The sequence below is a fragment of the Haemaphysalis longicornis genome, unplaced genomic scaffold (assembly GCF_048455015.1).
Source record: "Haemaphysalis longicornis isolate Haplotype H1 unplaced genomic scaffold, Haemaphysalis longicornis Haplotype H1 scaffold_10, whole genome shotgun sequence".
Classification (NCBI taxonomy): Eukaryota; Metazoa; Arthropoda; class Arachnida; order Ixodida; family Ixodidae; genus Haemaphysalis; species Haemaphysalis longicornis.
Genome location: NW_027526204.1, coordinates 66,376,395 through 66,404,041, shown reverse-complemented (window position 1 = coordinate 66,404,041; position 27,647 = coordinate 66,376,395). Strand labels below are relative to the sequence as shown.

Below are 27,647 nucleotides of genomic sequence, written 5' to 3'. Positions count from 1 at the left end.
CTTACTCGCTCAAAAGAAGAAAGCCAGTCCTCGACGTCCTGGTCTTCTGCGCCACTGAACTGCGGCGGGTGACGCTGGCGGAACGCTCCGGAGCAGATGACAGCCGGCGGGGAAGGTGGCGCGGTGTGTTGGGCATCACCAGGCATGGTTGACTCAGTGGGATATGGCAGGGTACGACTGCGGAGCTCCAGTCTCGAGGATAGACGGGGTGAGCTGAGGCGGAGAACCCCATAATAAACCCATCTTACAGTTCGGTGATGTTCGGTGTATCGATCTCCGTACCTCTCGCACCTCCACCAAACTGTAATATGGGTTTATTCGCGAAGGCAATGCAGCAGGACGCTCAGCGGAGGCAGTCCGAAGCAAGCGGGGCAGGCGGCTGGCTCTCACGCGCTCTTCTCGCGGTCCACGCTGATGATGATACCTGTACGGTTCACTGGTTCTTCATCGTCCTTGTCGCTATATTACCATGGCCAATCTCCTTGAAATGGTAGAAGATACTTGTATCTCTTCCGCACTACAACATATATATATATATATATATATATATACAGAAAGATAGGTCAGCAGTCTACAACGCCAAAGGAGGCATAGGGGTGTGGTTAGGCTCTTTTCTTTTTTTCACTACGGTTAATGAAGTAAACATTTTTTTTAAATATACAGAAGAAAGAAAGAAAGAAAAACACGCGCCCAGAGTGGGGACTGAACCCACGCCTTTCGATTACATCTCGAATGCCTTACCAATTCGGCTATCTGGGCGACTGTGTTCTCCTTCACTTTCTGGGCTATTTATATTTACTAGAAGTGTATCTGACGCTTGAGGGTGGTAGCCAGCGCCACTCTGACTACACGGGGAGAAGGGGACCTTCTTTTCAACCCCCGGGGCGTGACTCCAACGTCTACAGCCTGTCATGAGCGGGTGACTGGCGGGAAGCCCTCTTATGCTACCTAGGCATCAAGGCTGCCAGAACCGAGACCCTCGCTAGGCTTTCGCAGAATAATATATGTAGTAAGGAAATGAGGGGCTCGTTGAGGAAATACAGAAAGATAGGTCAGCAGTCTACAACGCCAAAGGAGGCATAGGGGTGTGGTTAGGCTCTTTTCTTTTTTTCACTACGGTTAATGAAGTAAACATTTTTTTTTAATATACAGAAGAAAGAAAGAAAGAAAAACACGCGCCCAGAGTGGGGACCGAACCCACGCCTTTCGATTACATGTCGAATGCCTTACCAATTCGGCTATCTGGGCGACTGTGTTCTCCTTCACTTTCTGGGCTATTTATATTTACTAGAAGTGTATCTGACGCTTGAGGGTGGTAGCCAGCGCCACTCTGACTACACGGGGAGAAGGGGACCTTCTTTTCAACCCCCGGGGCGTGACTCCAACGTCTACAGCCTGTCATGAGCGGGTGACTGGCGGGAAGCCCTCTTATGCTACCTAGGCATCAAGGCTGCCAGAACCGAGACCCTCGCTAGGCTTTCGCAGAATAATATATGTAGTAAGGAAATGAGGGGCTCGTTGAGGAAATACAGAAAGATAGGTCAGCAGTCTACAACGCCAAAGGAGGCATAGGGGTGTGGTTAGGCTCTTTTCTTTTTTTCACCTCGGGTAATGAAGTAAACATTTTTTTTAAATATACAGAAGAAAGAAAGAAAGAAAAACACGCGCCCAGAGTGGGGACCGAACCCACGCCTTTCGATTACATGTCGAATGCCTTACCAATTCGGCTATCTGGGCGACTGTGTTCTCCTTCACTTTCTGGGCTATTTATATTTACTAGAAGTGTATCTGACGCTTGAGGGTGGTAGCCAGCGCCACTCTGACTACACGGGGAGAAGGGGACCTTCTTTTCAACCCCCGGGGCGTGACTCCAACGTCTACAGCCTGTCATGAGCGGGTGACTGGCGGGAAGCCCTCTTATGCTACCTAGGCATCAAGGCTGCCAGAACCGAGACCCTCGCTAGGCTTTCGCAGAATAATATATGTAGTAAGGAAATGAGGGGCTCGTTGAGGAAATACAGAAGGAGAACACAGTCGCCCAGATAGCCGAATTGGTAAGGCATTCGACATGTAATCGAAAGGCGTGGGTTCGGTCCCCACTCTGGGCGCGTGTTTTTCTTTCTTTCTTTCTTCTGTATATTTAAAAAAATGTTTACTTCATTAACCGTAGTGAAAAAAAGAAAAGAGCCTAACCACACCCCTATGCCTCCTTTGGCGTTGTAGACTGCTGACCTATCTTTCTGTATTTCCTCAACGAGCCCCTCATTTCCTTACTACATATATTATTCTGCGAAAGCCTAGCGAGGGTCTCGGTTCTGGCAGCCTTGATGCCTAGGTAGCATAAGAGGGCTTCCCGCCAGTCACCCGCTCATGACAGGCTGTAGACGTTGGAGTCACGCCCCGGGGGTTGAAAAGAAGGTCCCCTTCTCCCCGTGTAGTCAGAGTGGCGCTGGCTACCACCCTCAAGCGTCAGATACACTTCTAGTAAATATAAATAGCCCAGAAAGTGAAGGAGAACACAGTCGCCCAGATAGCCGAATTGGTAAGGCATTCGACATGTAATCGAAAGGCGTGGGTTCGGTCCCCACTCTGGGCGCGTGTTTTTCTTTCTTTCTTTCTTCTGTATATTTAAAAAAAATGTTTACTTCATTAACCGTAGTGAAAAAAAGAAAAGAGCCTAACCACACCCCTATGCCTCCTTTGGCGTTGTAGACTGCTGACCTATCTTTCTGTATTTCCTCAACGAGCCCCTCATTTCCTTACTACATATATTATTCTGCGAAAGCCTAGCGAGGGTCTCGGTTCTGGCAGCCTTGATGCCTAGGTAGCATAAGAGGGCTTCCCGCCAGTCACCCGCTCATGACAGGCTGTAGACGTTGGAGTCACGCCCCGGGGGTTGAAAAGAAGGTCCCCTTCTCCCCGTGTAGTCAGAGTGGCGCTGGCTACCACCCTCAAGCGTCAGATACACTTCTAGTAAATATAAATAGCCCAGAAAGTGAAGGAGAACACAGTCGCCCAGATAGCCGAATTGGTAAGGCATTCGACATGTAATCGAAAGGCGTTGGTTCGGTCCCCACTCTGGGCGCGTGTTTTTCTTTCTTTCTTTCTTCTGTATATTTAAAAAGAATGTTTACTTCATTAACCGTAGTGAAAAAAAGAAAAGAGCCTAACCACACCCCTATGCCTCCTTTGGCGTTGTAGACTGCTGACCTATCTTTCTGTATTTCCTCAACGAGCCCCTCATTTCCTTACTACATATATTATTCTGCGAAAGCCTAGCGAGGGTCTCGGTTCTGGCAGCCTTGATGCCTAGGTAGCATAAGAGGGCTTCCCGCCAGTCACCCGCTCATGACAGGCTGTAGACGTTGGAGTCACGCCCCGGGGGTTGAAAAGAAGGTCCCCTTCTCCCCGTGTAGTCAGAGTGGCGCTGGCTACCACCCTCAAGCGTCAGATACACTTCTAGTAAATATAAATAGCCCAGAAAGTGAAGGAGAACACAGTCGCCCAGATAGCCGAATTGGTAAGGCATTCGACATGTAATCGAAAGGCGTGGGTTCGGTCCCCACTCTGGGCGCGTGTTTTTCTTTCTTTCTTTCTTCTGTATATTTAAAAAAAATGTTTACTTCACTAACCGTAGTGAAAAAAAGAAAAGAGCCTAACCACACCCCTATGCCTCCTTTGGCGTTGTAGACTGCTGACCTATCTTTCTGTATTTCCTCAACGAGCCCCTCATTTCCTTACTACATATATTATTCTGCGAAAGCCTAGCGAGGGTCTCGGTTCTGGCAGCCTTGATGCCTAGGTAGCATAAGAGGGCTTCCCGCCAGTCACCCGCTCATGACAGGCTGTAGACGTTGGAGTCACGCCCCGGGGGTTGAAAAGAAGGTCCCCTTCTCCCCGTGTAGTCAGAGTGGCGCTGGCTACCACCCTCAAGCGTCAGATACACTTCTAGTAAATATAAATAGCCCAGAAAGTGAAGGAGAACACAGTCGCCCAGATAGCCGAATTGGTAAGGCATTCGACATGTAATCGAAAGGCGTGGGTTCGGTCCCCACTCTGGGCGCGTGTTTTTCTTTCTTTCTTCTGTATATTTAAAAAAAATGTTTACTTCATTAACCGTAGTGAAAAAAAGAAAAGAGCCTAACCACACTCCTATGCCTCCTTTGGCGTTGTAGACTGCTGACCTATCTTTCTGTATTTCCTCAACGAGCCCCTCATTTCCTTACTACATATATTATTCTGCGAAAGCCTAGCGAGGGTCTCGGTTCTGGCAGCCTTGATGCCTAGGTAGCATAAGAGGGCTTCCCGCCAGTCACCCGCTCATGACAGGCTGTAGACGTTGGAGTCACGCCCCGGGGGTTGAAAAGAAGGTCCCCTTCTCCCCGTGTAGTCAGAGTGGCGCTGGCTACCACCCTCAAGCGTCAGATACACTTCTAGTAAATATAAATAGCCCAGAAAGTGAAGGAGAACACAGTCGCCCAGATAGCCGAATTGGTAAGGCATTCGACATGTAATCGAAAGGCGTGGGTTCGGTCCCCACTCTGGGCGCGTGTTTTTCTTTCTTTCTTTCTTCTGTATATTTAAAAAAAATGTTTACTTCATTAACCGTAGTGAAAAAAAGAAAAGAGCCTAACCACACCCCTATGCCTCCTTTGGCGTTGTAGACTGCTGACCTATCTTTCTGTATTTCCTCAACGAGCCCCTCATTTCCTTACTACATATATTATTCTGCGAAAGCCCAGCGAGGGTCTCGGTTCTGGCAGCCTTGATGCCTAGGTAGCATAAGAGGGCTTCCCGCCCGTCACCCGCTCATGACAGGCTGTAGACGTTGGAGTCACGCCCCGGGGGTTGAAAAGAAGGTCCCCTTCTCCCCGTGTAGTCAGAGTGGCGCTGGCTACCACCCTCAAGCGTCAGATACACTTCTAGTAAATATAAATAGCCCAGAAAGTGAAGGAGAACACAGTCGCCCAGATAGCCGAATTGGTAAGGCATTCGACATGTAATCGAAAGGCGTGGGTTCGGTCCCCACTCTGGGCGCGTGTTTTTCTTTCTTTCTTTCTTCTGTATATTTAAAAAAAATGTTTACTTCATTAACCGTAGTGAAAAAAAGAAAAGAGCCTAACCACACCCCTATGCCTCCTTTGGCGTTGTAGACTGCTGACCTATCTTTCTGTATTTCCTCAACGAGCCCCTCATTTCCTTACTACATATATTATTCTGCGAAAGCCTAGCGAGGGTCTCGGTTCTGGCAGCCTTGATGCCTAGGTAGCATAAGAGGGCTTCCCGCCAGTCACCCGCTCATGACAGGCTGTAGACGTTGGAGTCACGCCCCGGGGGTTGAAAAGAAGGTCCCCTTCTCCCCGTGTAGTCAGAGTGGCGCTGGCTACCACCCTCAAGCGTCAGATACACTTCTAGTAAATATAAATAGCCCAGAAAGTGAAGGAGAACACAGTCGCCCAGATAGCCGAATTGGTAAGGCATTCGACATGTAATCGAAAGGCGTGGGTTCGGTCCCCACTCTGGGCGCGTGTTTTTCTTTCTTTCTTTCTTCTGTATATTTAAAAAAAATGTTTACTTCATTAACCGTAGTGAAAAAAAAGAAAAGAGCCTAACCACACCCCTATGCCTCCTTTGGCGTTGTAGACTGCTGACCTATCTTTCTGTATTTCCTCAACGAGCCCCTCATTTCCTTACTACATATATTATTCTGCGAAAGCCTAGCGAGGGTCTCGGTTCTGGCAGCCTTGATGCCTAGGTAGCATAAGAGGGCTTCCCGCCAGTCACCCGCTCATGACAGGCTGTAGACGTTGGAGTCACGCCCCGGGGGTTGAAAAGAAGGTCCCCTTCTCCCCGTGTAGTCAGAGTGGCGCTGGCTACCACCCTCAAGCGTCAGATACACTTCTAGTAAATATAAATAGCCCAGAAAGTGAAGGAGAACACAGTCGCCCAGATAGCCGAATTGGTAAGGCATTCGACATGTAATCGAAAGGCGTGGGTTCGGTCCCCACTCTGGGCGCGTGTTTTTCTTTCTTTCTTTCTTCTGTATATTTAGAAAAAATGTTTACTTCATTAACCGTAGTGAAAAAAAGAAAAGAGCCTAACCACACCCCTATGCCTCCTTTGGCGTTGTAGACTGCTGACCTATCTTTCTGTATTTCCTCAACGAGCCCCTCATTTCCTTACTACATATATTATTCTGCGAAAGCCTAGCGAGGGTCTCGGTTCTGGCAGCCTTGATGCCTAGGTAGCATAAGAGGGCTTCCCGCCAGTCACCCGCTCATGACAGGCTGTAGACGTTGGAGTCACGCCCCGGGGGTTGAAAAGAAGGTCCCCTTCTCCCCGTGTAGTCAGAGTGGCGCTGGCTACCACCCTCAAGCGTCAGATACACTTCTAGTAAATATAAATAGCCCAGAAAGTGAAGGAGAACACAGTCGCCCAGATAGCCGAATTGGTAAGGCATTCGACATGTAATCGAAAGGCGTGGGTTCGGTCCCCACTCTGGGCGCGTGTTTTTCTTTCTTTCTTTCTTCTGTATATTTAAAAAAAATGTTTACTTCATTAACCGTAGTGAAAAAAAGAAAAGAGCCTAACCACACCCCTATGCCTCCTTTGGCGTTGTAGACTGCTGACCTATCTTTCTGTATTTCCTCAACGAGCCCCTCATTTCCTTACTACATATATATATATATATATATATATATAATCTTAAATTTACTACTGTCCATGTATACCATCATCACCAACAACTTCACCGTGCTCAGGTCCACTTCAGGACGAAGAACTCTCCCATTGACCAGCAACCGCTCCTAACCTGCCATGGTAAAGTTCACAGTTTACTGCCGAATTTTTTATTTCACCCCTCCGCTAGAAAAAACGCCTTCTCCATCTTCTAAACCTATCCCTCGGTATCCATCCTGTTACCCTGATTTGCCTCTGCTTGTCGGTACGTCTCACGCCATGGGACGCCCGAGACCCTTTCATTTTCCTACTTGAAATATGATATCTTCTAACGTAGATTGTTCTCCGAACCAGGTAGCTCATTTCCTGTCTTTGAGTGTTACTCTTATCATTATTCGTTCTAGTGCCCGCTGAGCCGACCTATGTTTTCTTTCAGGTTGCTTACTAAGGCGCCATGTTTCAAAGCTCCATATGCAATAACTGGCAGTAAAAACTGGTTGTAGATTTTTTTTGAGTGGCAGAGGTAGCTTACTTTTTAGTCTTTGGGAGTGGTAGCCGAGTGGTCGCCAACTTATATCTGCAATGCAACGAATTTCCCTGTCCCTGTTTTTGTCAGCACCAACTATTGGTTCATAATAGTAATATTTTTTAATTCTTTAGGGCGTCCGTTCCTAAGCTGAAGAGGGCGTTTTTGATGTTTATACCTCATTACTTCAGATTAATTCATATTTATTTTCTGCCTTACCGCCATGCTTTTTGATTGGAGTCCCTCACGCATTCTTTGCAGGTGTTCTGTAGTCTCACTCAGCAAGCTCACAACCCCAAGTGGCTCAAGTATTTCCAGTTTATCCTTAATTCTATATTTTCCCACTCAAGCTTTGTAAATTCCATATGTAGACACGCTATGAATAGTTTTGGCGAAATGGTATCTCCCTGTCTCACTCCCTTTCGGATCGGGCATTTACAGCTTTGCTTGTGGAGGGTAATTTGGGAATGCAGTCTTTATAAATATCTTTTATAATGCTTATCTGGGTCTTCTCTATCCCTTGGTCGTTTAGTGCTTCTAGCAAGGCTGTGGTGAGTACGGAATCAAACGCTTTCCTATAGTCGATGAATGCCACGTAAAGGGGTTCAGTGTATTTATTCTGAGGATTTTTCTATCGGTTTATTGAGATCATGGATGTGATTCAAAGTTATTACCCTTTCCTGAACCCAGCCCATTCTTTGGGACCTATAGGAAATTCATAGTGTTACCTAGCGGCTAAGTATGACTTTGGTAAATAGCTTGTACACAACAGACCGTAGGGTGACGGCTCCTAATTCTTGAGGTCCTTGGTATCTTCCGTGTTAATAATCTATAATTTTGCCGTTTTGCGGGCTATGGACCCTTTTTCAGTCTTCAAATATTCTGAAAACAGTGCGGAAATCTCATCCAGTAAAATATCTCCTCCCTCCTTCATGTGATCCACGGTTAGGCCCTCATCACTTGCAGCTTTTCCTTTTTCATAATTTTAAGAGCCGTTCCTACCTCCTCTTTAGTTACTAGTCAGATATCGGAAGTTGAGCTTGTATAATTAGTACTTTCCCCTCGAATAACGTCTTTGGCATATCGACTTTGTGTAGAATCGTTCTGCTACCTTTATTATTTCGTCCAAGTTGTGCGTAATGTTACCCTGGCGGTTTCTGAGTGCTTGCATGGAGTCTTTCCCGATGACTAGCTTTTTCTTAGTCGCTCTGAAAGGGCCGCCTACTTGCAGAATTGTCTCACTGCACTAGTGTAATTTGTTTTATGTCTGATCAATATTTTAAACAGCTCGGGTTATTCAATCTGGTCTGCCAAACTGGACTCTTTCATGTCCTTACGTTTTACCATTATTTCCTTCGTTTTCTTAGTTTGTCAGTTTGTTCCTTACATGTCTCTCCTCCCAAAGCTGCTGCTCATTCTCTGATTGCCGATGTTGGGTTGTCATTTATCCTGTCTACCCTTGCCTCGTCCTGCTGCTGTTGTTTCGTGAACCTGTTTTGAAGAGTAATTTTAAACTCCTGTGATCTGGCCCTGACTGACTCCATGATGAGTTTATCAGTTTTAGTGAGTTTCCTCTTTTCTGTTTTGAGATTCAGCCTAAGCTTGCGTCTTACCATCCCATGGTCCCAACTCTGAATCGTACATATCACCTCTACGCCTTGCTGAATACATGTGTCGTCATGTAAAATGAGGGCAATGTTTTTTGGTTGTACCATCGGGACTTTTCTATGTCCTTTCTTTTCTTTCGTTGGTAAAAAGGTGCCCATCAATCACAGGTTATTTCTCTCTGCAACTCACACCAGTGTTTTGTCTCGACTGTCTCGATTGTCTATAAGGAAGGTTTCCACTAACCTTGCTCCCATTTGCTTCTAAACAGCATTTGCTTTAAACGTCTCCCATCAGAATCGTGACCTGTGTTGTTGACTTATTCATTGCTAATTCGCCTTCCTCGTAAAAGCTATCTACGGCTTTGTTATAATTGCTGGGTTTTGGCGCATAGGCGTGTACTATCTCGATCACAAAAACCGCGACCATCTCGCCAATGCTGAAAAACCTCTCCACGTTTCCTACTATTTCTCTGTGGAATAAAAATCCCACAACGTGTTCTCTCTTCTCTTGAGTCCACTGTAGCACAACATATTCTCGCAAGTGTGCTTCATGAAGGTTTCGCTGGTCCCTCTAACTCCGCGTACTCCTACAGTATTCTACCTTATATCTCACACCTCCACTAGTAGTACAGCTAAGATCCCTCACTAGACGGAGTGCGTGTGTTGAACGTTGCCAGCGAATACGTGTGTGTGGTGACGTCAGATTTCATTGGGAATTATGGAAGAACAATGGCGAAAACCAAACCACGCACCAATAAATACAACTTCGTGGCAATTCCTGGTCAGCGGTCCTGTCAATTGGGCATAAAACATACACGTAAACGCGGAAAACCTTCAGGGTTTCATCCGTTAAAGCAGCTACACTGCTTCATATAAACAGCTCCACAAGGCACACACAACAGTTTCAGGGGACACGCACTGTAATCAGCGGGCATGACCCCCGTGAGCTACGAGGAATAAAAGGTTGGTACTGCCACATCTGAAAGGATTACGTATTTCAATGGTTTAAAATGAGCGTACAATTCCGGGCTCAGACCAGGAAACGTTGGTGCGTCGCAGTGTGTGGCTCGTTAGCATCACGGCGTGTGTATTGACGAGCCGATATAAAAAAAATGTTTTGCAAGTATTGTGGCTGCGGCTATCAAGCCTACGTAGCTCTTATCTCAACTTCTACTAAGTATTTTTAGGAATGAGGTGCCTCAATAGACTTTGAATAGTGTCTAACAGTATTTGTCCTGCTAGTTCCCACGCCCGTTTTAGGTAAGTTTAAAAAACATTCACCATCGTCTATGGTTTTGAAGGAATAAAGACAACTTTCAACGACAAATAAAACTTCAGCAGCAATAACTAGTAGACCCTTCTGGCTTCACTAGAGAGCTTTCTCCAATTAGGACGTAAATGACTTTAACATGGCTCATGCATTTTCACCAAAGCAGATAAGCCGCGTGTGTACAAGGGAGCCAGGTTTTTGGAGAGTTCTTCAAAATGAATGAGCCCTCGCACAGTGCTATACCAGCCGTCTACGCAAAGTAGTCATTAAACAGAAGCCACTGCAACTTCTGTATATTCTCCTTCCCTTTTTTCTGAAACGTCGTCTGCCCTAATCCCGAAAGGTGTGTCATTATTTTGTACTTTTCGTACGTTAGAAATTTTTGTTAAGTAATATCGTCTTTTCTAGAAAGGTTTATCCCTGAAGAGAAGCTACTGTTGAACCTTCACGGCGACCTCTAGATTTATTTTACTGCTTAAAATATTAAAAGTAACAAACAGTTCATTGCTCCAATAAAATCCACGTGACACATATACACGCGTGTTAAATAGAAATGCTAGAGCTCACTTCTTACATGGTATGGTTGGAAGGCCGCTGTTGCGACTGAATATCTAGAATGGCAAATCTTCCCGTTCTGCGCAACTCACTTCCATCACATGCTCAAAATACATTAGAAACCATAAACCCCCTTTCGGCGCTTTATCAACGAAGCCTCAGTAATAAAGCCAGGACGGCCTCTTGTTTGTGTTGGTTTTATATTTTTGAAGTTTTGTATTGTTACCAAGTTAACACTTGCGAAAGCACCTGGCATGATAATGTCCTTGAAGAATCAACTTGATACCAATGCCTTATTTTAAATGCAGCGCAGTGGGTCGTATCAACTTAAGGGTGACCGCTATTGAGTGATTCGATTCGTTCAGTTTGTGCACGGAGTTCTGCTCCCGTCTCTGCCTTGTCTGCCATAGGAGAGTATAAAAAATACTATATTGAAAATAGGAGAAATCAGACGTCACTGGCTTACCTGTCGCTTCTGTATGCGCCGGTTTCGCTGAGACCATTAAAACCGAGCAGGAGTTCCTGTCGCTTCGAAGGTGCGCCTCTCAACAGCGTATCCCATTGACTGACGCCATCGATGGGGCCAAGGTCATCAACGTTGCCTCCTGCGTGGAGCACAGTAAAAAACGAATATTCTTCAGCAGCAAAATGCGCCATGAACTGAGCTTTGGGAGCTATGGAGAGCCACCATAGAGATCAGCGAAGCTGAGTCAATTTGGTAGCTTTCATATAAATAATTTTTTTTTGAGGGGGTATTGAGATTGCTCTCTGGAAACGACACCATGTTTCGGTAGCCCTCATTCCGAAGAACAGATTTATCCCGCTTTAACACGTCCGGAAACCCTCTTCGAACAGTTTAAACAGAAAAAAATTGCAGGTTTTATGAAATAGAATTTGCGCAAGGAACTACAAGGCCGAACTCAGCACTTTTTTCTAATTTATCTGAAGAAAAAAAGTCATGTTTTCTTTTTCCGGGCGCAAGCGTCCAATACGCCAAGATTTACATATACAAAAAAGCCACGAGCAATTGTGGGAGGTTGGCGATACCTATTTCCTATGCTTGTTGGCTCAACTGCATTAGTTCCTGCTGAAGTTTCGCTCTAAAGTGACTGAATATTATCACTAAGCAGAAGATGAGGCTGTTGACTTGAAGAAAAGACAATTTTATTGGAGCGAACTTGTGCTCCCCTAACTAAAAGAATACACAGACGGCGAAGCAGCAGTCAAAAAAGTGACGTACGAAAGCGAGTGTCGGCGAATCGAATGCCGCGGAGAATGCTCTGCGGGCATTTATCTTTGGGCGCGAGTGTTTCTCGAACCGTGGATTTCATCCAGAACACTAAAGATCAAAGAAGGTTATTCTATGCTGTTAGAGGTTAGTTCTAAACGCTCTCCCTATCAAAAGAGATAACACGTGCGGCATAAAAATAAATAATGGAATACGGGCTTCACTTCGCACACCAGTAACACAGATAACACAACCCGGCGCAGCCCCTCGGTAAAAAGAAAACGTAAACAAACCCAATGCATGGTTCGCGGCAATATGTTGCAGGCGTACTCTATCAGTCCTACTCATGTGTGCGTCCGCCTTTAGTGAGTGGAAATGAGCTTACCAGCTATCTGATAAAAGGTGGGCAACCAGTCCACGAAGTGCATCAAGTCCCAGGAGACTTGTCCCCTGGCTTCCAACAGGGGTGACCAAACAAACGCCGGCGTGCGCACGCCACCCTCCCACAAGGTACCCTTTGTACCCCGTAAGGGCCAACTGGAACCACGGCCCAGAAGGTCGGCGCCATTGTCACTCGAAAAGACGATGATGCAATTCTCCAGCATGCTCCTCTCATGAAGAGCGTCCAGGACGACACCCACCGCCTGGTCCAATGTGTCCATCATCCCTGAGTGACATAGTTTTGGCGTTACAATTCTTCCTGCAGCTCGTTTTCATAACACAAGACAGTTAATCCACCCTGAAATCTCGGCTATCCTGCTTTTTAAAGCAAAAGCTTTCTGAGTGAAACCGGTGGCGTTCTGTATAAATATTTAAGCTTTTCACTATACAGGGTTTGGTTCACCGAAAAGCTCTGATAAGACTCTGGGCTCAGGACGCCTGTAAGAAACCGGGGTTCCATTGTTGAAGAACTCTTACTCGCAAATCGCAAAAAACAATGGTTATGTACAAGACAATGCCCACATCTAAGATGACGAATAAGTACAGTAGTATACCTCTAGCACGTACATCACGAATCGGTATAGATTAAAATGGCTCGTATTTCCGTTTGCTTAGCTGACGAAAAATCGTCGCATGGGGTTTTTCTTAGTTTACAATTTGGGTCTTTGAACGTTTTACGATCGATTAGACAAACGTTCAGCGAAAAGTGGACGTTCTGTCAGCTCTCGCGCTTCTACTAACCTTCTTTAGAAAGACATGGTAATTCTTTTAGGTTAGATCGAAATGATGAAAAGTTTCGCAACAGGTCACTTTTGTAAGAAAAGTCAAGACGTCGTTAATTGTTCGGGAGCAGCAGACAAAACGTTTTGGACAAAAACGCTGACCTGCTCCCAAAAAGAAATAATGCAGACCGACAATATTTGTTTTAGTTTGGGGACTGGTGGTCTAAACTTCACTGTAATGTTCACTGCTTAGCTGCAAAAGCGTATTGTAGCTTTTTAATATACCCTTCGTGCCAATTTCGCTGCCAGTACTTGAAAAGCAGGAAGAAAGCAGGGCAGTGGCAGTAAGAGGGTCCACGTTTTAAAAATATATGATGCTACAAAAAAGCCGGGCTACAATGCATGCCCAGTCGTTGGCTTATAAAAAGCACCGGCGCCTGTCACTTTAAGAAAACTTCCGCTAGTCTCAGCCCCGGGCTTGTTCCGTCTGTGAAGGCAGGCCGACAAATACCGTGGGTTACATCTTAACCAATAGAGAGAGATGGCGCTTTAGTGGAAACTGGTGTGGTCAACCTTCTTCGTGACAGGGCTTGCTACGCTAGAATGGGATGACTACAGTGATGAGTGGTGAACGTTGGATATAACAAGTACAGCAGGGAGACGGCAAACAGACACACTTGAAAATGAGAGCAAAGAAATGCTGCTTATGAAGTTCGGACATAATTTAAATTTGAACAGGAGGTCCTTAATGCTAACTCGTAATTGAAATACAATATACATAGCGCAAAGAAACTGAGCAGGAAACAAAGGTAAAGAAATATAGAAACATCAGAGTGCGAGAAAGCACATATCTAAAGATGCTTGCACTGTTTACGATCTAAAGGGATTTTTCTAGTTCAAAGTCCCGTAGCAAGCGAAGCCGATCTTTGGTTCCCAATGTACTATAGAGGGGCTCTTCAATGCGAACTGGTGAGGTCAGCCCTGCTAGTGACACTGTTACAGCGCTTGCTACGCAAAATGGGCGATGACTGCAGTGATGAGTGGTGAATGTTGTACAGTATCTAAGGGCCAGGGGGTTCTGTTGTGTGGCCATTATGTTGTTTCATTTATGGGAGCATAAACGGGAACGTATTCTGAACCCCCATGTAGACACAGAGAAATGTAGAAACATTTAGAGAACAGTAGAGACAGCGAACAGACCGACACCCCGGTTAAAAATGAAAGAGAAAGGTGTGGCGCCTTCTGCCAAACTTTTCCCGGAGGAAATTCAACATCCTCCTCTGAAGTTTTCATTTCGTCGTTTTCGTTTACGTTCAGCTTCGCGTGTCTTCGTTTTATCGATTGCAGTTTGAAAGAGTGAAGGACATAAGGCGCGTTCGTAGCACATTCTCCCGTCTTGGTTTGTAGCGCAGTGGGAAGAGCGCCAGGTACCTCTCATTGCGGCCAGAAGTTCATGGGATCAAACCCGTCCGCTGCCTAACTATATCTTTTCATAGTGGACTGCGCTGACGTAAGCCCAAACGCTTGCGGGGCTGAAGAGACACACATCCGCCGTAGAGTGTGGACGGCAGACAACAACAAGAGAGGGAGAGACACAGCCCCAAGCATAAGATGCTTCGCATCTAGAAATTTATATTCTCACCCTGGGTGCAACTCAAACACATATTTGAATCCTCCCAGCCTATCTTTAACAACCAAAACACAGGTTCTGAGTTCCCTGTTTTTTTTTTTTCATTTGCAAAGAAGGGGGCTCGCCTACCTATGTAAAGGAGAGCGGGTGTAATTGCGTACCATTTGTCTTTTGTCTGCAATAAATATATAGAGCGTATTGCTGAGTTTATCGATTGGTGGTTATCACGTCGCGGATTTGTTTCCTGGAAAATTTTCAACCAACTTTTTTCCGACCTTAATAGGCTGAGATTGGTGTGCACACCGACTTACCAGCGTACATAGATCTTTCTGCATCTCCGATGTGATCAAACTTGGCTATATTTTCAGCGGGTGCTTCAAACATGTGGTCTCCGGTTCCAATGTGGGGTGCTTGCATGCTGAAGAACAGGAACAGCGGCTGGGTAAAACAGCAATGTGAGGTTGTAATTTTGGCTTTCTTTAAAAAAGGAGCTAAAAAATACACAGAAAACAAAATAAATTTTTGGCACAATGCACAATTGTGACATGCCGTGCCAGGACTTTTGATTTCTGGAAAAGATTTCTTATGAAGAAAATACCACGTCTATGTATATGCTCAAATATGCAATCTGCTTGCCGTGTACTACGCTTGACAAGAAATTTGTCACCTTTCAAGTAAGGAAAAGATACCTTACCCTGTACTTTGGCAGTACGGCTATTGTTAGTTGGCTGTATCGCCACAATGTTTCGACGGTGAGTGCACCAACTTAGGAGTGCAGTTACCGCTTGGGAGCGTATTTTACACTTGCCACAATCACTGTCACACCAATCACTATTTTTTGTGTGAACGGACTATTTAATAATTGTAACATCTTGTTGCATGTCTTTTATTACAGACCAGCATTCCCTACCTAACTAATTTCAGACAAAGAGGTTTAGGTATGGGGACATTGTTTCTCAGTAGCGCAGAGAAGTTCCCGGTCCACCTATTTAGAACCCCATTTGAAAATATTCCAGATAGAACACCTATCAAAAAGGTTAACATCAAAAGCAGCTACATTTGTGTTTACGAGAGATAATGTGCGTATAGTTACATTTCGCAGAAGCGGATAACGATCTTGCGATGTACAATAAATTGAGCGTTACTCAGAAGTCCGTTTTAAATTTGCTTTTTTTGTTCACTATTGCAGCAAAATATTAGGCGCTCACGAAGTAGCTCCGAAAATATGGCAAAGAAAAAATAACTGCATGCTAAAAATTTATTCTGGACACGATGCTTTACAATGCGCCACTAACGGAGGTGACCCCGTAGTCCATCGAAGCAGTAGAATGTTCCTTTGCCGTTAATTCTGTCGCCACAAGGCAGAGATTGATCATATATTTTGAATGCAAGACAGCAACGTTATACCGCCATTGTGTACAACATGCCGTTCACTCAGATATCTTATTCGCACTTAAAACATCAACATCACTTGATGTTTTAAGTGCACTTATGTTCTAAATGCACTTGGTGTTTTAAATACAATTAAATATCAAATTCATCTCAGCTCCTCTAGCTCACCAACCTCGGAGATGTCGTGATCTCTAATGACGGTAGTGGCCCTCGACAGAAAGATGTCCATTGAGTAGACGCCGGACACACTTTCAAGGAGGTCTTGGTTGAACCAAAAGTCGTAACCGCAGTGGCCTTTCTGCAGGCGACAATGGAAAAGCAGACGCAAGGGCGAACAACTATACTTCCTTTTGAGACACAGTCAGGCCAGGATAGATTGGTTGGGATAGCACTACAAGGAGTTTAACCGAGGCTTGCAATTACACAGCTGCTCGCATGAGCTGCCATTGGGTGTCACTGAAAATGTGGAGAAAACAATGCAGTAAGAATGACTCCCGCGTTCATACAGCAGTTCCGGGCACCACAAATTGGTCACCTTGACAAATTGGAAGCAGAAAGCATCGTCCTACCGTGGCACAGGGAATATTGGGCCCGAATCGCCATCCATGGGTCAACAGTTCAAAACAGGTTGAAATACAAATATCGTTTTCTTTTAACACTCCATCTCCGGCTGCAAGCACTAACCGATGACCTCGGCGGTGCAAAAACGGATCCTTACGTATGTTACCGTGTGGGCGCTATACCGCTGGCCGTGATTGAGGTAGCCAACGTGGCTGTCGAAGCCTCGGCTCGTCGGTGTGTGGTTCCAACTGGAACACCCGAGGTGCCACTGCGAAAATTAGTTTTCAGTGGGAGTTTCTATGAATTTGTTCAAGGGAAGGAACCCTAAAATGATGCCAATACAGCAGCAATTTTTTATCCTAATGGCTGTTAACATATAAACTTTGTGCGGGAAAAAGTGGTTTCACAAAATCTAACATACAACGAACGATAGCCAAACATGTTCTGAAAATTGGTGTTCACTTTATAGACCCATTAGTTTGCTACTAGCAATGTTTAAAAAAAAGACACTTATTGAACCGTGTTTGGTTTAGTTTAACTTTTGCAGAAGAAATAGGCTGCAGAACGCTGCTTTCGGATTATTCCAGTTATGTACATTATGTTACTTTCTATTACAAGAGGTACTACCATCCATCACAACCTAAGGAGCCAGTTTTGTATGAAGAAAAGCCATTACAGCCCTAAACGCGCCAAAAACAAAAAATAACTTTTCAGAATACCTTTTTAAAAGATACAATGTCATTTGGCTACGCAACACGCAAATATTACAGCACAGAAACTCATGCATATGTAAATGGCTACAACAAAAGAAGCAGACCTTGCCCACGATGTGGCTTTTGTAACCAAGATTTCCTAGGTGTTCAGGGAGCAAGGGGATGTTGAGCGGAAGACCATGCCTGGAAACTGGAAGGAGCATGCTGTCCTGCAAACCTGCAGAGGCACATTAGTTACGAAGGCTCAATCATTTGGGCGAGGATGTCGCCTGAAAGGCAGACAAATAACCCACTCCCAGCATAGCTACGTGCATAGCACAGTGCATTGCGTACTCGCTATACATATGCACCCGCCAATGTAAGCAAACTAATAAATGTACACATGTTCAGTAATCTGGGTTTTCTTTTGGGGAAGAGTGCTCAAAACTAGGAGCACTATGTAGAAGCTTCGCTCGAACATTCAAAAGTATGTATGAATTCAGCCTGCAAGGTCTGCAAGCATATAAGATAAATCGGCGGTGACACCGTGTAACTGCTGGCACTTCCGACAAAACGGAGCCGCTTATGCAATTTACGACAACCTTCTCTGTGCAACTGTATACTTCCCGCCCACAGAAACCCACTTCGGGCTATTGCCACCCTCTAGATTGTTAAAAGTATTTCCGTCGGGGTCATAAAGCCCTGACTACTGCTTTTCAGTGATGACTGCGGTGACATATAATATTGGCGAGAGCCTGTTTGGCAAGTAATTGAAAGGGGGTGGGTGTGTAGAATTTTTTTAATTCTTGCTTGTACGTTCATTGGCCTTCACAAGTAATTCATTTGTATGCGTTACAGAAAAAAAGTATTGGCTGATCAAACCTCACTTTTAGACGCTGGTGTTCGTTACTGGGCACGATTGTTTTTTTTTTATTAACGCAACGCGATAACGACGCTCTATAAAATACCTATGTTGCCAATGTGTACACAAGTGGGCGAGTGGAGACGTGAACGCCTCAAAATTAAGTGTCATCGATGTATGTAGGGGCTCGCCATTTGTTCCTGACGCTAAATGTTAGTACCGCTTTATAAAACTAGAAAATGTTGCGCGCTACAAAATCCAGGGCAAGTGATGCCCTGACATTCAGGCTCAGGTGCATATACAAATCTGAAGTGACTTGACGAGGTAGTCCCGAGGGCAGCACTCTGACTTTTTTTATCGCTGCTGATAGTAACCACCCGAGAATGATGCGAGGGCGAAATCCCAAAGGGTCTCCTACAATGCGCCACTCCTGTTGCACATGGAAACCGCGGTAGCGATATACTGAAGCTATAAATGAACAGATAAAAAGATATTTTCGTAAATTTCGTAACGCTGCTGCGGCCATTGTTACAAATAACGCAATCAACAACGTTGTCGATGTCTTTCTGAGATGTCTTTGTCGATGTCTTTCTCGCCTGTACGAGAGCCCCTGCCAAGTGGGCGACGTTTAAGACAGGTGTTTCCATAGCTTAATGTCTCCATGTTGTTTGCGCCTATCTATGCGTTCACTCGTAAAGGACGGATGAGCGCACATCGGCGAAGTGCGATTGTAGATTTTGCCGCATCCGCTGGCGTGGGGACGCCCCAATTTTTTCGCCCGCAACAAAGACACCAAAAAAGTCTGAAAAATAACCGGTTGTAAAAATGGCTTCCTGCAATAGAAAGTATGCACCATATATCTGTAGAAAAGATCCGTGGTAAAACACAAACATTTATTGACAATTTTCTAGCGTACGTGAACGTCCTCTCTCCGCAAACTCTTAGAGTGCAGATAGCGTCATGTTTTGTGTGCAACTACTAGTGATAAAAAGCGCATACTAAACTGAATTTGCCAATCCATATTGCGTACTTCGCATCTATCCTCATCCATAACAATAATTAATACATCAGTGCACGGCGCATCACCCCTTGTTACCCGTACCAACTTCCTCATTGCCAGTTGTTGCCCTTGAAATTTAGGGGCCTCAAACTTCTCATCTCTTTTAAGTGCGAATGCACTTCTTAAGCGACCCTGAATCACGCGTCCACCGCCGTCCGTCCGTCCGCACCACATACCCACTTAGGGCGATTGGCGAAGAAGAGTTCCTAATTTCTTTAGCACATACCCACTTAGGGCGATTGGCCAAGTAATCTGAATCACGCGTCCACCGCCGTCCGTCCGTCCGCACCACATACCCACTTAGGGCGATTGGCCAAGAAGAGTTCCTAATTTCTTTAGCACATACCCACTTAGGGCGATGGGCCAAGAATCGGGTGTGAGAAGGGCTAATGCACCCGCTTAAAGGAGTACTGACACGAAATTTCAAAGCTAAGATCCGCTCTAGCAATCAAGTACAGCGACAACACACATAGGTGTCTGTGAATAAATGCATCTTTCTTTCTTTGTAGTTGTGTGTGTGTGTGTGTGATCTCTCTTTCGCGAACATTACCGAACCGCGCAAATTCAACTCCTGCATTCGCACTTTCACATTCTTCCCCTCGGGGAAATGCGGGGAAATTTTTTTGTAATCCGCGGCTGGTCTTTATCCTGAACACTTCCTAACCATTCTCCGGACTTCCGTTGTGGTGACCACCAAAGTCTTGGACAGCCGGATTGGCCTTGTTAAATGAAATACAAGTCATGCATCTGCAGTGCAACGGAAATACATAGTTCAAGGTTCGGTACATCCAGAAACTATGGCGCTGCGTGGAAAGAACGGTATGAGTGCGCGCGTAGATGCACGCACCAAATTTGAACTCCATGCTTGTGCGAAGACGTGAGGTTGACCTAAAAATAACAGTAGAAACTGGACATTTCCTTTAGTTTGAAAGTGAGATGCCTTTCACAAAGCACCAAGACTGTCGCAGTGCACGCACCGTAGCGAACAGGGTAGAGCCCCGTCATTAGGGCTGCCCTTGATGGTGCACATGTGGGCCCTGCGTAGAGGCTGTTGAGCACGATCCCATCGGCGGCCAGCGAGTCCAAATTGGGTGTCGGGATTTGAGGCGACCCATGAAAGCTGACGTCTCCCCATCCCTGCGCGAAAAAAAAAGCTAGTAGGACCATGCTTAACATTTCGCGTCTTTGTATTCCGTGGTACGACGTACCTAGAGGATATTAGATAGTGCATTAGTCTACGTTGGCATGAAGTGCAACCTTTTGCCTTACATTTGTTAGAGGTAATAAAGATAGCAATTTGCGCGTTTATCAGAGGTTGTACAGTACAGGCCCGTATCTCTAGTTGCTATCACCATTGAGCATTGTGCCTTTTCCATTAGTGAGAAAACAATCAGACGTATGCAATCCACTCATACGTCAGCCAGCTAAACTGCTAGACGGTAAGAATTTTTGACGGTAGCAGGCGTCTTACACTGCATTCTTGCAGTGCTAACAACATGGTTGACACCGTATAAAGGACGGATAACTACAGACGGATGTCGCGATTTCGTCCTTCGAATGCCAACAATGCTTTCAAGACCCAACAGCGTTATAAAGTCAGCACCCTAATTGTAATTATCGCCACGCGCTTCAACAGGAAGCAGTACTCAAAGTTGGCTCTGTTGTATTTTACGCCCCCGAAAGCAGAAATACACCTACCAGGTCATCCGCCAATATAAAAATGATGTGAGGCGGCTTCCCGGAAACCGTCCCGAGAACCTCCTGTGCAGTCGTGGCGAGGATTAGCAGAATGGAAGCGCACAGCATGCTTGGAAAAAGAAGAGAAGGATAATTCTTTATAGAGCAACACGTTAGCAGAAATTTACAATCTCCGCGATCATAACAAAGTTTTATACCTCCTAATAAACACGTGAATAGTAGTCAGATCTTTGAAGCCGCAGCGAAATTAGAAAAAGCGGAGTTTAAGGTGGCGGTATGGAAGTATTGTAGGAAGAAGATTTAAAGGTGACCAGTAAAGAAGGAAGGGTGGGAGGCATATCATGAAAGGAAACCAGGTGAAGTCTTTAATACACCGCGAATTGCGCGCTTCCTGTGTATCCCACGGAAACAACACAAATGCCGCTCATGACTTTCTGTTTATCTTTTATTTTGTAATAACGACCACATAAATTGGTCCTCGGCATTGTTTCAGTGGCGTAAAAGTTGCGCTGCTCACTGAAAATTCCGGATTAAATTTCCACCCACGGCTGTCTATTTAGGAAGAGAAAGAAGAATAAAAGAGAACACCCGTAGGTACAGGAACACACTGCAAACTAAAGATTGCTAGGTGATCTGCCATTCGTACGGACCCAAGTCATATCTACCTCGCAGGTTTCCAGATATATCACCTATTTGTATTTGAATTCATCATTCGCATTGCAGCGCTTGTTAAGCTTTTGTTGATTTATTTTCCCTAGGGCATTTCCTGAAACGGTCATTGTGCTTCTCCCAAATATCACCGACTCGAAATTTTACCGCCGGACATCGACACCCAATTTCGACAGTGAAGTGTGCGCTGTTAAGGGCATCCTGGTTAGGTACCAGAGTCAACCCATTCGTGAAGGCTAATGTTCTCGGCGTCCGTATGTCTATACACAAAGGCCCGCAGCATTGTCATTGCCGTCGTCTGCTCCTTCACACGACCGGGGAAGGGGGCTGCATTGTTTGCATAATTACGTACATTTTTCAGAAACAAATCTTGACGACAAATAGGATACTTCATGAAACGAATCTTCAGCGCATCTACTTAGGTGTTTTCATTTTGCTTTATGTTCAGGCAAAAAAATTTGAGGGATGCATGTATGTGCAGTTAGCACTCGTGTGCTAAACCCTAGCCACCGCATACAGACCTACGGTCGTGCATTCATGCGGTGCTGCGTTTTCACATCTAGTGAATGCGTTCCGACCGGGACACGCCATATACCCTATGCCGCTCAAACCCACGACCGGGTGCGTATTGGGGCCACGACGACAGAGTTTAAGTTAGGTTCATTGGGGAGATTGATTCACTAGAATAACACTGACGCTACTATTAAGGACACCTTCAATCAATCAGGCTGTTTATTGAGGAAAGCCGTGAATAGCCTTGCGATACCCTAAGTTGCCCGCAGATAACGTATGGCGTATAATGTACAGATCGCTGCGATTGTGTTTGGCCGAGAAAATTCAAGGAAAATGGACAGGGATTATAAGCTTGCCGAACAAGCTACTTCCAGTTCCACTTAGAGCCAATTCTTCCTGTAGCAATTAGAATGTGACGTAACTAATGGAAGTGACGAACTAACACGTACACATGGAAGCACCTCTTTTCACTGCGCGACTATGCCGGCCGTAGCTGCACAGTCATCCGGTGCGTTGGACTTGTCAGCACGATCCTAGCCATCTCGCACATGTTAGATGAATAAGCATGTTGTGGAGTGCATACGGTAGACATTATGAGATAATGAATGGGAGCCTACCATTCTCTCTGAAGGAGAAAGTATATGACAGCTGCATTTTACCGGTACTCACCTACGGGGCAGAAACTTGGAGGCTCACTAAAAAGGTTCAACTTAAATTGAGAACGGCTAAGGGGGCAATGTTGCCGAAGATGATAGGCGTAAAATTAAGGGACAAGAAGAGAGCGGAGTGGGTCAGGGAACAAACGCGCAATAAGGACATATTAGTAAAAATTAAGAAAAAGAAATGGTCCTGGGCAGGGCATGTAATGTGAAGGCAAGATAACCGGTGGTCATTGAGGGTAACAGAGTGTATCCCTAGAGAAGGCAATCTTTGCAGGGGGCGGGAGAAAGTTAGATGATCAGATGAGATCAAGAAGTTTGCGGGGATAAATTGGTCACAGTTAGCACAGGACCGGGGTAATTAGATAATAATGGGAGCGACTTTTGCCCTGCAGTAGGTGTAGATAGGCTGATTATGATGATGATGATGATGATAATGACGCCTTTCAACCACGGCAACGGGTGCTTAAGGGCTGCGTTGTAAAAAGAAAAGTACTGTAAATGAATTCCCTTTGTTCGTGGAATATTTGGCGATTTTAATGAAGGTGGAAGTGCAGCCACGTAAGCATCATCCCATTCATAACATCCGCGGTCATCATTGCTAGCTATTTCGCACTCATAACATGATTGGCACATCGCCTGGTGTGGTAGCGTGTTCCCAGGACTTGACTTCACGCCGCAGCAGTCACCGCCCAAATGCATGTGGGCTGGCCCACCACATCTGGTCGACCGGCTACAATTGGTGAGCTGGACGTTATTTCTGTTGGAATTTATGCGAGACAATGCTTACTCAACTACTTCTTCCGGTGGCAAGGCTAAAGTCAAAGAAATGATTGATGAGACCATGCCAACCCCACAAGGCACAGCGAAACCAAGTAAATCAAGATTGCAGAAATCAAAGAAATATTAGCTGCTGCACCACAAACATTCTGGGTAAAAAGCGCTATTTGCAAACACAAACCAAGCTTCTTACTGAATAATTCGCCTCACACAACTAGATACAAAGAAAACATTTTAACATATATATAAATTATTACAGGCAACACAACTTACAAAAGTAAATGCGCGGTATATTCTTGTAGTTACTAATATAGTAAGTGAACATTTTTGCTTTTCAAACAAAAGCAGTAAAATAATTGGTGAGTTCTAACGCACAGAACATGTGCAATGCCAAATGAAGAAGATATGGTTTGTTTTATTTTTAAACCTATGCCGTGACATCTAGTTTGAAGTGGACCAGATATTGCAGGGCGCAGGTTACGTTAGGTCTGTTATTCTTGAAACCAACCAGTTCGTCCCCGTAATGTGTCCTAACGCAAGTTTTTGCTGTCAGTTCATTTCTTTATTCATAAGGGCGTGATTTTTGTGATATTTCTTAGTCACTAGTGAACATTCCATAGGTGCTGTTTTATATTTGGTGATATACTTTTAATGCCAACCTGTAGTGTTGTAATTTGTATATGTTTAAAATTCTGTACTTCCTAAAGTACGGCGTGAGGCTTTGTTGAGTAGCGCGTTACAAACTGCTCGCAGAGCCGCTTTTTGTAAAGCCATTTATGATTTAGATTTGTTTGCGTTGCTGTCGATCATACCAAACCATAGTAACCTAAACTCGAATGGACGAGTGCAAAATATATTTGCCGCTTGTATATTTGTTTAAGGATAACACCGTAGCGTATTTAAAGCCCCTTCTGCCCTGGAAAGGTCTTTTCGTAGCGTGTCGACGTGGGTGTCCATGACATAAAATCGTTAAACAAGACATCTAGAAAACGAACAGTTTGTGATTAATTAATACATGTGTAATGGAACTTTATACAATTGTTAGTAGTAATATTTTTATTTTTCGAACCATAAAGCCTGTATGCAGTTTCGTTAGTGTTCAGGTTAAATTTAGTGCCAGTAAGCCTTACACTTAAGCGCCCCGTCTAGTTATTCGCTTGGTCAAATTGTTTGTCAATGTGTTTTCCTTGAAAAACACGTTTGCATCATCAGCATATAAAACAGCTCTCGAGATAGCCTGTACATTTATTAAATCGTTTATATATGCAAAAATTTAAACCGTAAACTAAATTTCTGTGGAACTCCGCATTGAATAATTGTGTGTCTCAATTAACATTATTTGTTACACTATGCGGTATTCTACCTGACAAATAGCTCAGTAGGAGTGACGATGATTTCCCCACGGATGCCATTGACTGAAAGCTTTTTAAAAGTACATCATGTCTAACGCTGACAACTGCCGTATTGCACTCCAGAATTATACCCAGTGTTAAATGCTTTCTTGCTCTATTTGCAAAGTGTAAAAATGTTTCTTGTTTGTAGTAGTGCTGTCGGTGTAGTCGTATTTGTTTTATTCGAATTCTTCATTCACAATTATGTTGTTACAACTACAAAACCCAAGAAGGCATTAGTTTATAATCTAATATTTTCGCAAATATTGAAGGGACAGATACGTCTAAAGTTTGCTTATTTGTTCGATAATCCACCCGTGGAAATAAGCGGTCACATCGTCTAGTTTTAGTTCATCTTGAAATGCGGTGGGTAATAGGACCACATATGCAAGCGGTCTGCTTACTATATCATTACTGCTTTTGGTGGTCATGATTTGAAGTCATCACCTCCGGCGGCAAAGGCGTCTTATAACGATAAAGTTGAGCCTTTGTTCCGTTCTCGTCGGTGGGATGTAAAGTATTGTATTAGGAAAATTTGAATGGATTAACTGTCGGCATGGTACTTGAACAGTTTTGATTAAGGGTCTGACAACAGCCGTAAAATGCGAAATAAATGTTTGCCACTTCGACACTGGACAAACCATACCTGTGTAACTGAATTATCTTGGAAATATCTGTACTCATAATTTCCTTAACGGTCTGCCATACCATACGGGGATCTATACTGCTTTGGTCAAATTTCTAAAAATAAAACTTACGTTTGAATCTCTTCAGATTGGACCCCAACATGTTTCCTAATAAAATATACTTCCAAAGTTCGCTCTCCTTCTTAGACTTCACAAATGTCTAAATTACGATATTAATATGTCGTATCCTGTCATATAATTGCAGACGTCCATGGTTTACGTTTTTCGGGTGTTTTTTTAGTGGCTTGAGTGGCACACGTCTGCAGTAGGCTGTATAAAAAGCGTTAGAAAGGCGTCAAAAGAACAACTCGCATTCATGTTGCTAGTTACACTACTCCAGTTTATACGACAGAGTAAAATTACGCAAACATTTGTATTCTTCGTTCAGTGATGTTCCTAACGTGGATTTCATGCTCACGCCTAGTAGACTTTTTGCTGGGCAGAACACAACATATTCACAGACAATTTCTCTTGAAATCCGAAGTAAATTGCCCTATCCACATTGCCATTGATGGTATATTTATCAGTAAACCGGCAACCTCCTCATTTGCTAATTTGATATATACCAAAATGGCCGGCATTGCTGGCTTGCGTGCCTCAATAACGGTATTCTGATACCCTATCGACTGACACTGGGCCGTGCGTCCTCTGGCGCTGCTGTATCCCTTTCCTGGCGCACGGTCCTTCGCCTTTTGTGAGAGCTCTCCTCTCGCGCTGCCTGTTTCTTTTCCTGGCTCGCCATCCCTGGCTCGCGCTGGCTGCGACCACGACAACTTTTTTCTGCAACCGATTTTCTGCACTACACAAAGCCCGGGCTTGAAACGTAGAGATGAAAAGATTTTGTTTAGAAATACGCTGAATGAATCTCACCTGAACCGCCCCGTTCCCGGTGGTGGTATCACAAACTTGTGTATGAACGAATGTGCTCATCGACACAGGGACGACCCCGTTGCACCTTTACCGGGAAATGCGGTTCGTACTTTGTCCGTACTTCACTGAAAAAATGTCGCTGTAAATTAGTCTAACATATATACCGGGCCAATAACGTGCATCTTCGGGGGTGAACGTTCTTGGTAAGTACCCAGTGCAGCTTATTCCAGCTGCAGGATATCCGTCCGCGACGAAGCCAGGACACAAATGTTCGGAAACTTTGCTGACGATACACTTCATTGCAGTGGAAATGCCAAGTGCAGTTGCTCCTATCATTCAATATGGCCGTTGAGTGTGGCCACGAATGCTAGACAAATATGCACGTATGTGCTTCGCTCACGCGAAGCACTGCAGCATGCTGCTTGCGTCTTCAAAAACGTGCTTACAACATCATTAACAAGATCGCATGTTTACATGCAAGCATGTGAAACGTAGGATAACGTAACGAGGTTATTTCTTGTGGTGGAGGCGTCGCTTACGGCGTACTAATTGTGCGTGTAAAAAGACACGTGGGGAAAATGGCAGTTGTCTCGATCAAAGGCTAAACAGCATGCGGACAGTGTTTTCGAAATTGTTGGCAACGACATAATACCCAACCGCCCCTCGACTTCTTCAGACGTCTTAGATTGAGGAAGCCAGCTAAAATGTTCAGTGGTGTGCGTTTCTGTCAGCGGTCTGGAAAGTACATGGGCTTGTCAATGCATTGCCACGGCGGGGCAACAGGGGAGCCACACGACACGGGGAAAAATAAGATGACTCTTTCCGCCCAAATGCCTTTGTTTCCGCCAGATGGCGTTTGACGTTGGCGCGCTTTTGTGTTCTTGAGTTTTATTTGACAGTGCGAAGTTTCCAGCAGTGAAACAAGCCTCAGCCTAGTTCGTGATGCACCGATGTCGTATAGATTGGCAGGTATTTAGTTAAGCCGGTGCTCTGCAGCAGCGGAGGTCTGTCATTCGGAGGAGCCTGTGACATGCTGCGTGGTCAGTTTCCCGGTAGAGGAAATTAGAAGCGAAAGATGAAGAAATAAAACCAAAGAAAGAGGAGCAAGCAGGATGTAGCAGCAAAACGTATGATAGGTGTTGGTAAGGGAAGCCATA

At 44.8% G+C, this 27,647-nt stretch overlaps 1 protein-coding gene across 1 annotated transcript in view; it reads right to left on the bottom strand.

Annotated features, from left to right (window-relative positions):
- LOC144157769 (arylsulfatase B-like) overlaps positions 1-26,595 on the bottom strand; it is a 47,308-nt gene extending 20,713 nt beyond the window's left edge. Inside the window, exons 1-9 of the mRNA XM_077688536.1 lie at positions 26,491-26,595; positions 20,923-21,031; positions 20,202-20,361; positions 17,428-17,540; positions 16,768-16,878; positions 16,222-16,347; positions 14,969-15,095; positions 12,250-12,531; positions 11,103-11,241 (exon numbers count right to left, since the gene is read on the bottom strand). Coding sequence (XP_077544662.1) covers positions 11,103-11,241; positions 12,250-12,531; positions 14,969-15,095; positions 16,222-16,347; positions 16,768-16,878; positions 17,428-17,540; positions 20,202-20,361; positions 20,923-21,030 — 1,166 coding nt within the window. The 5' untranslated portion in view covers position 21,031; positions 26,491-26,595. The remainder of the gene's footprint in view (positions 1-11,102; positions 11,242-12,249; positions 12,532-14,968; positions 15,096-16,221; positions 16,348-16,767; positions 16,879-17,427; positions 17,541-20,201; positions 20,362-20,922; positions 21,032-26,490) is intronic.
- Positions 26,596-27,647: the final 1,052 nt, after the last annotated feature.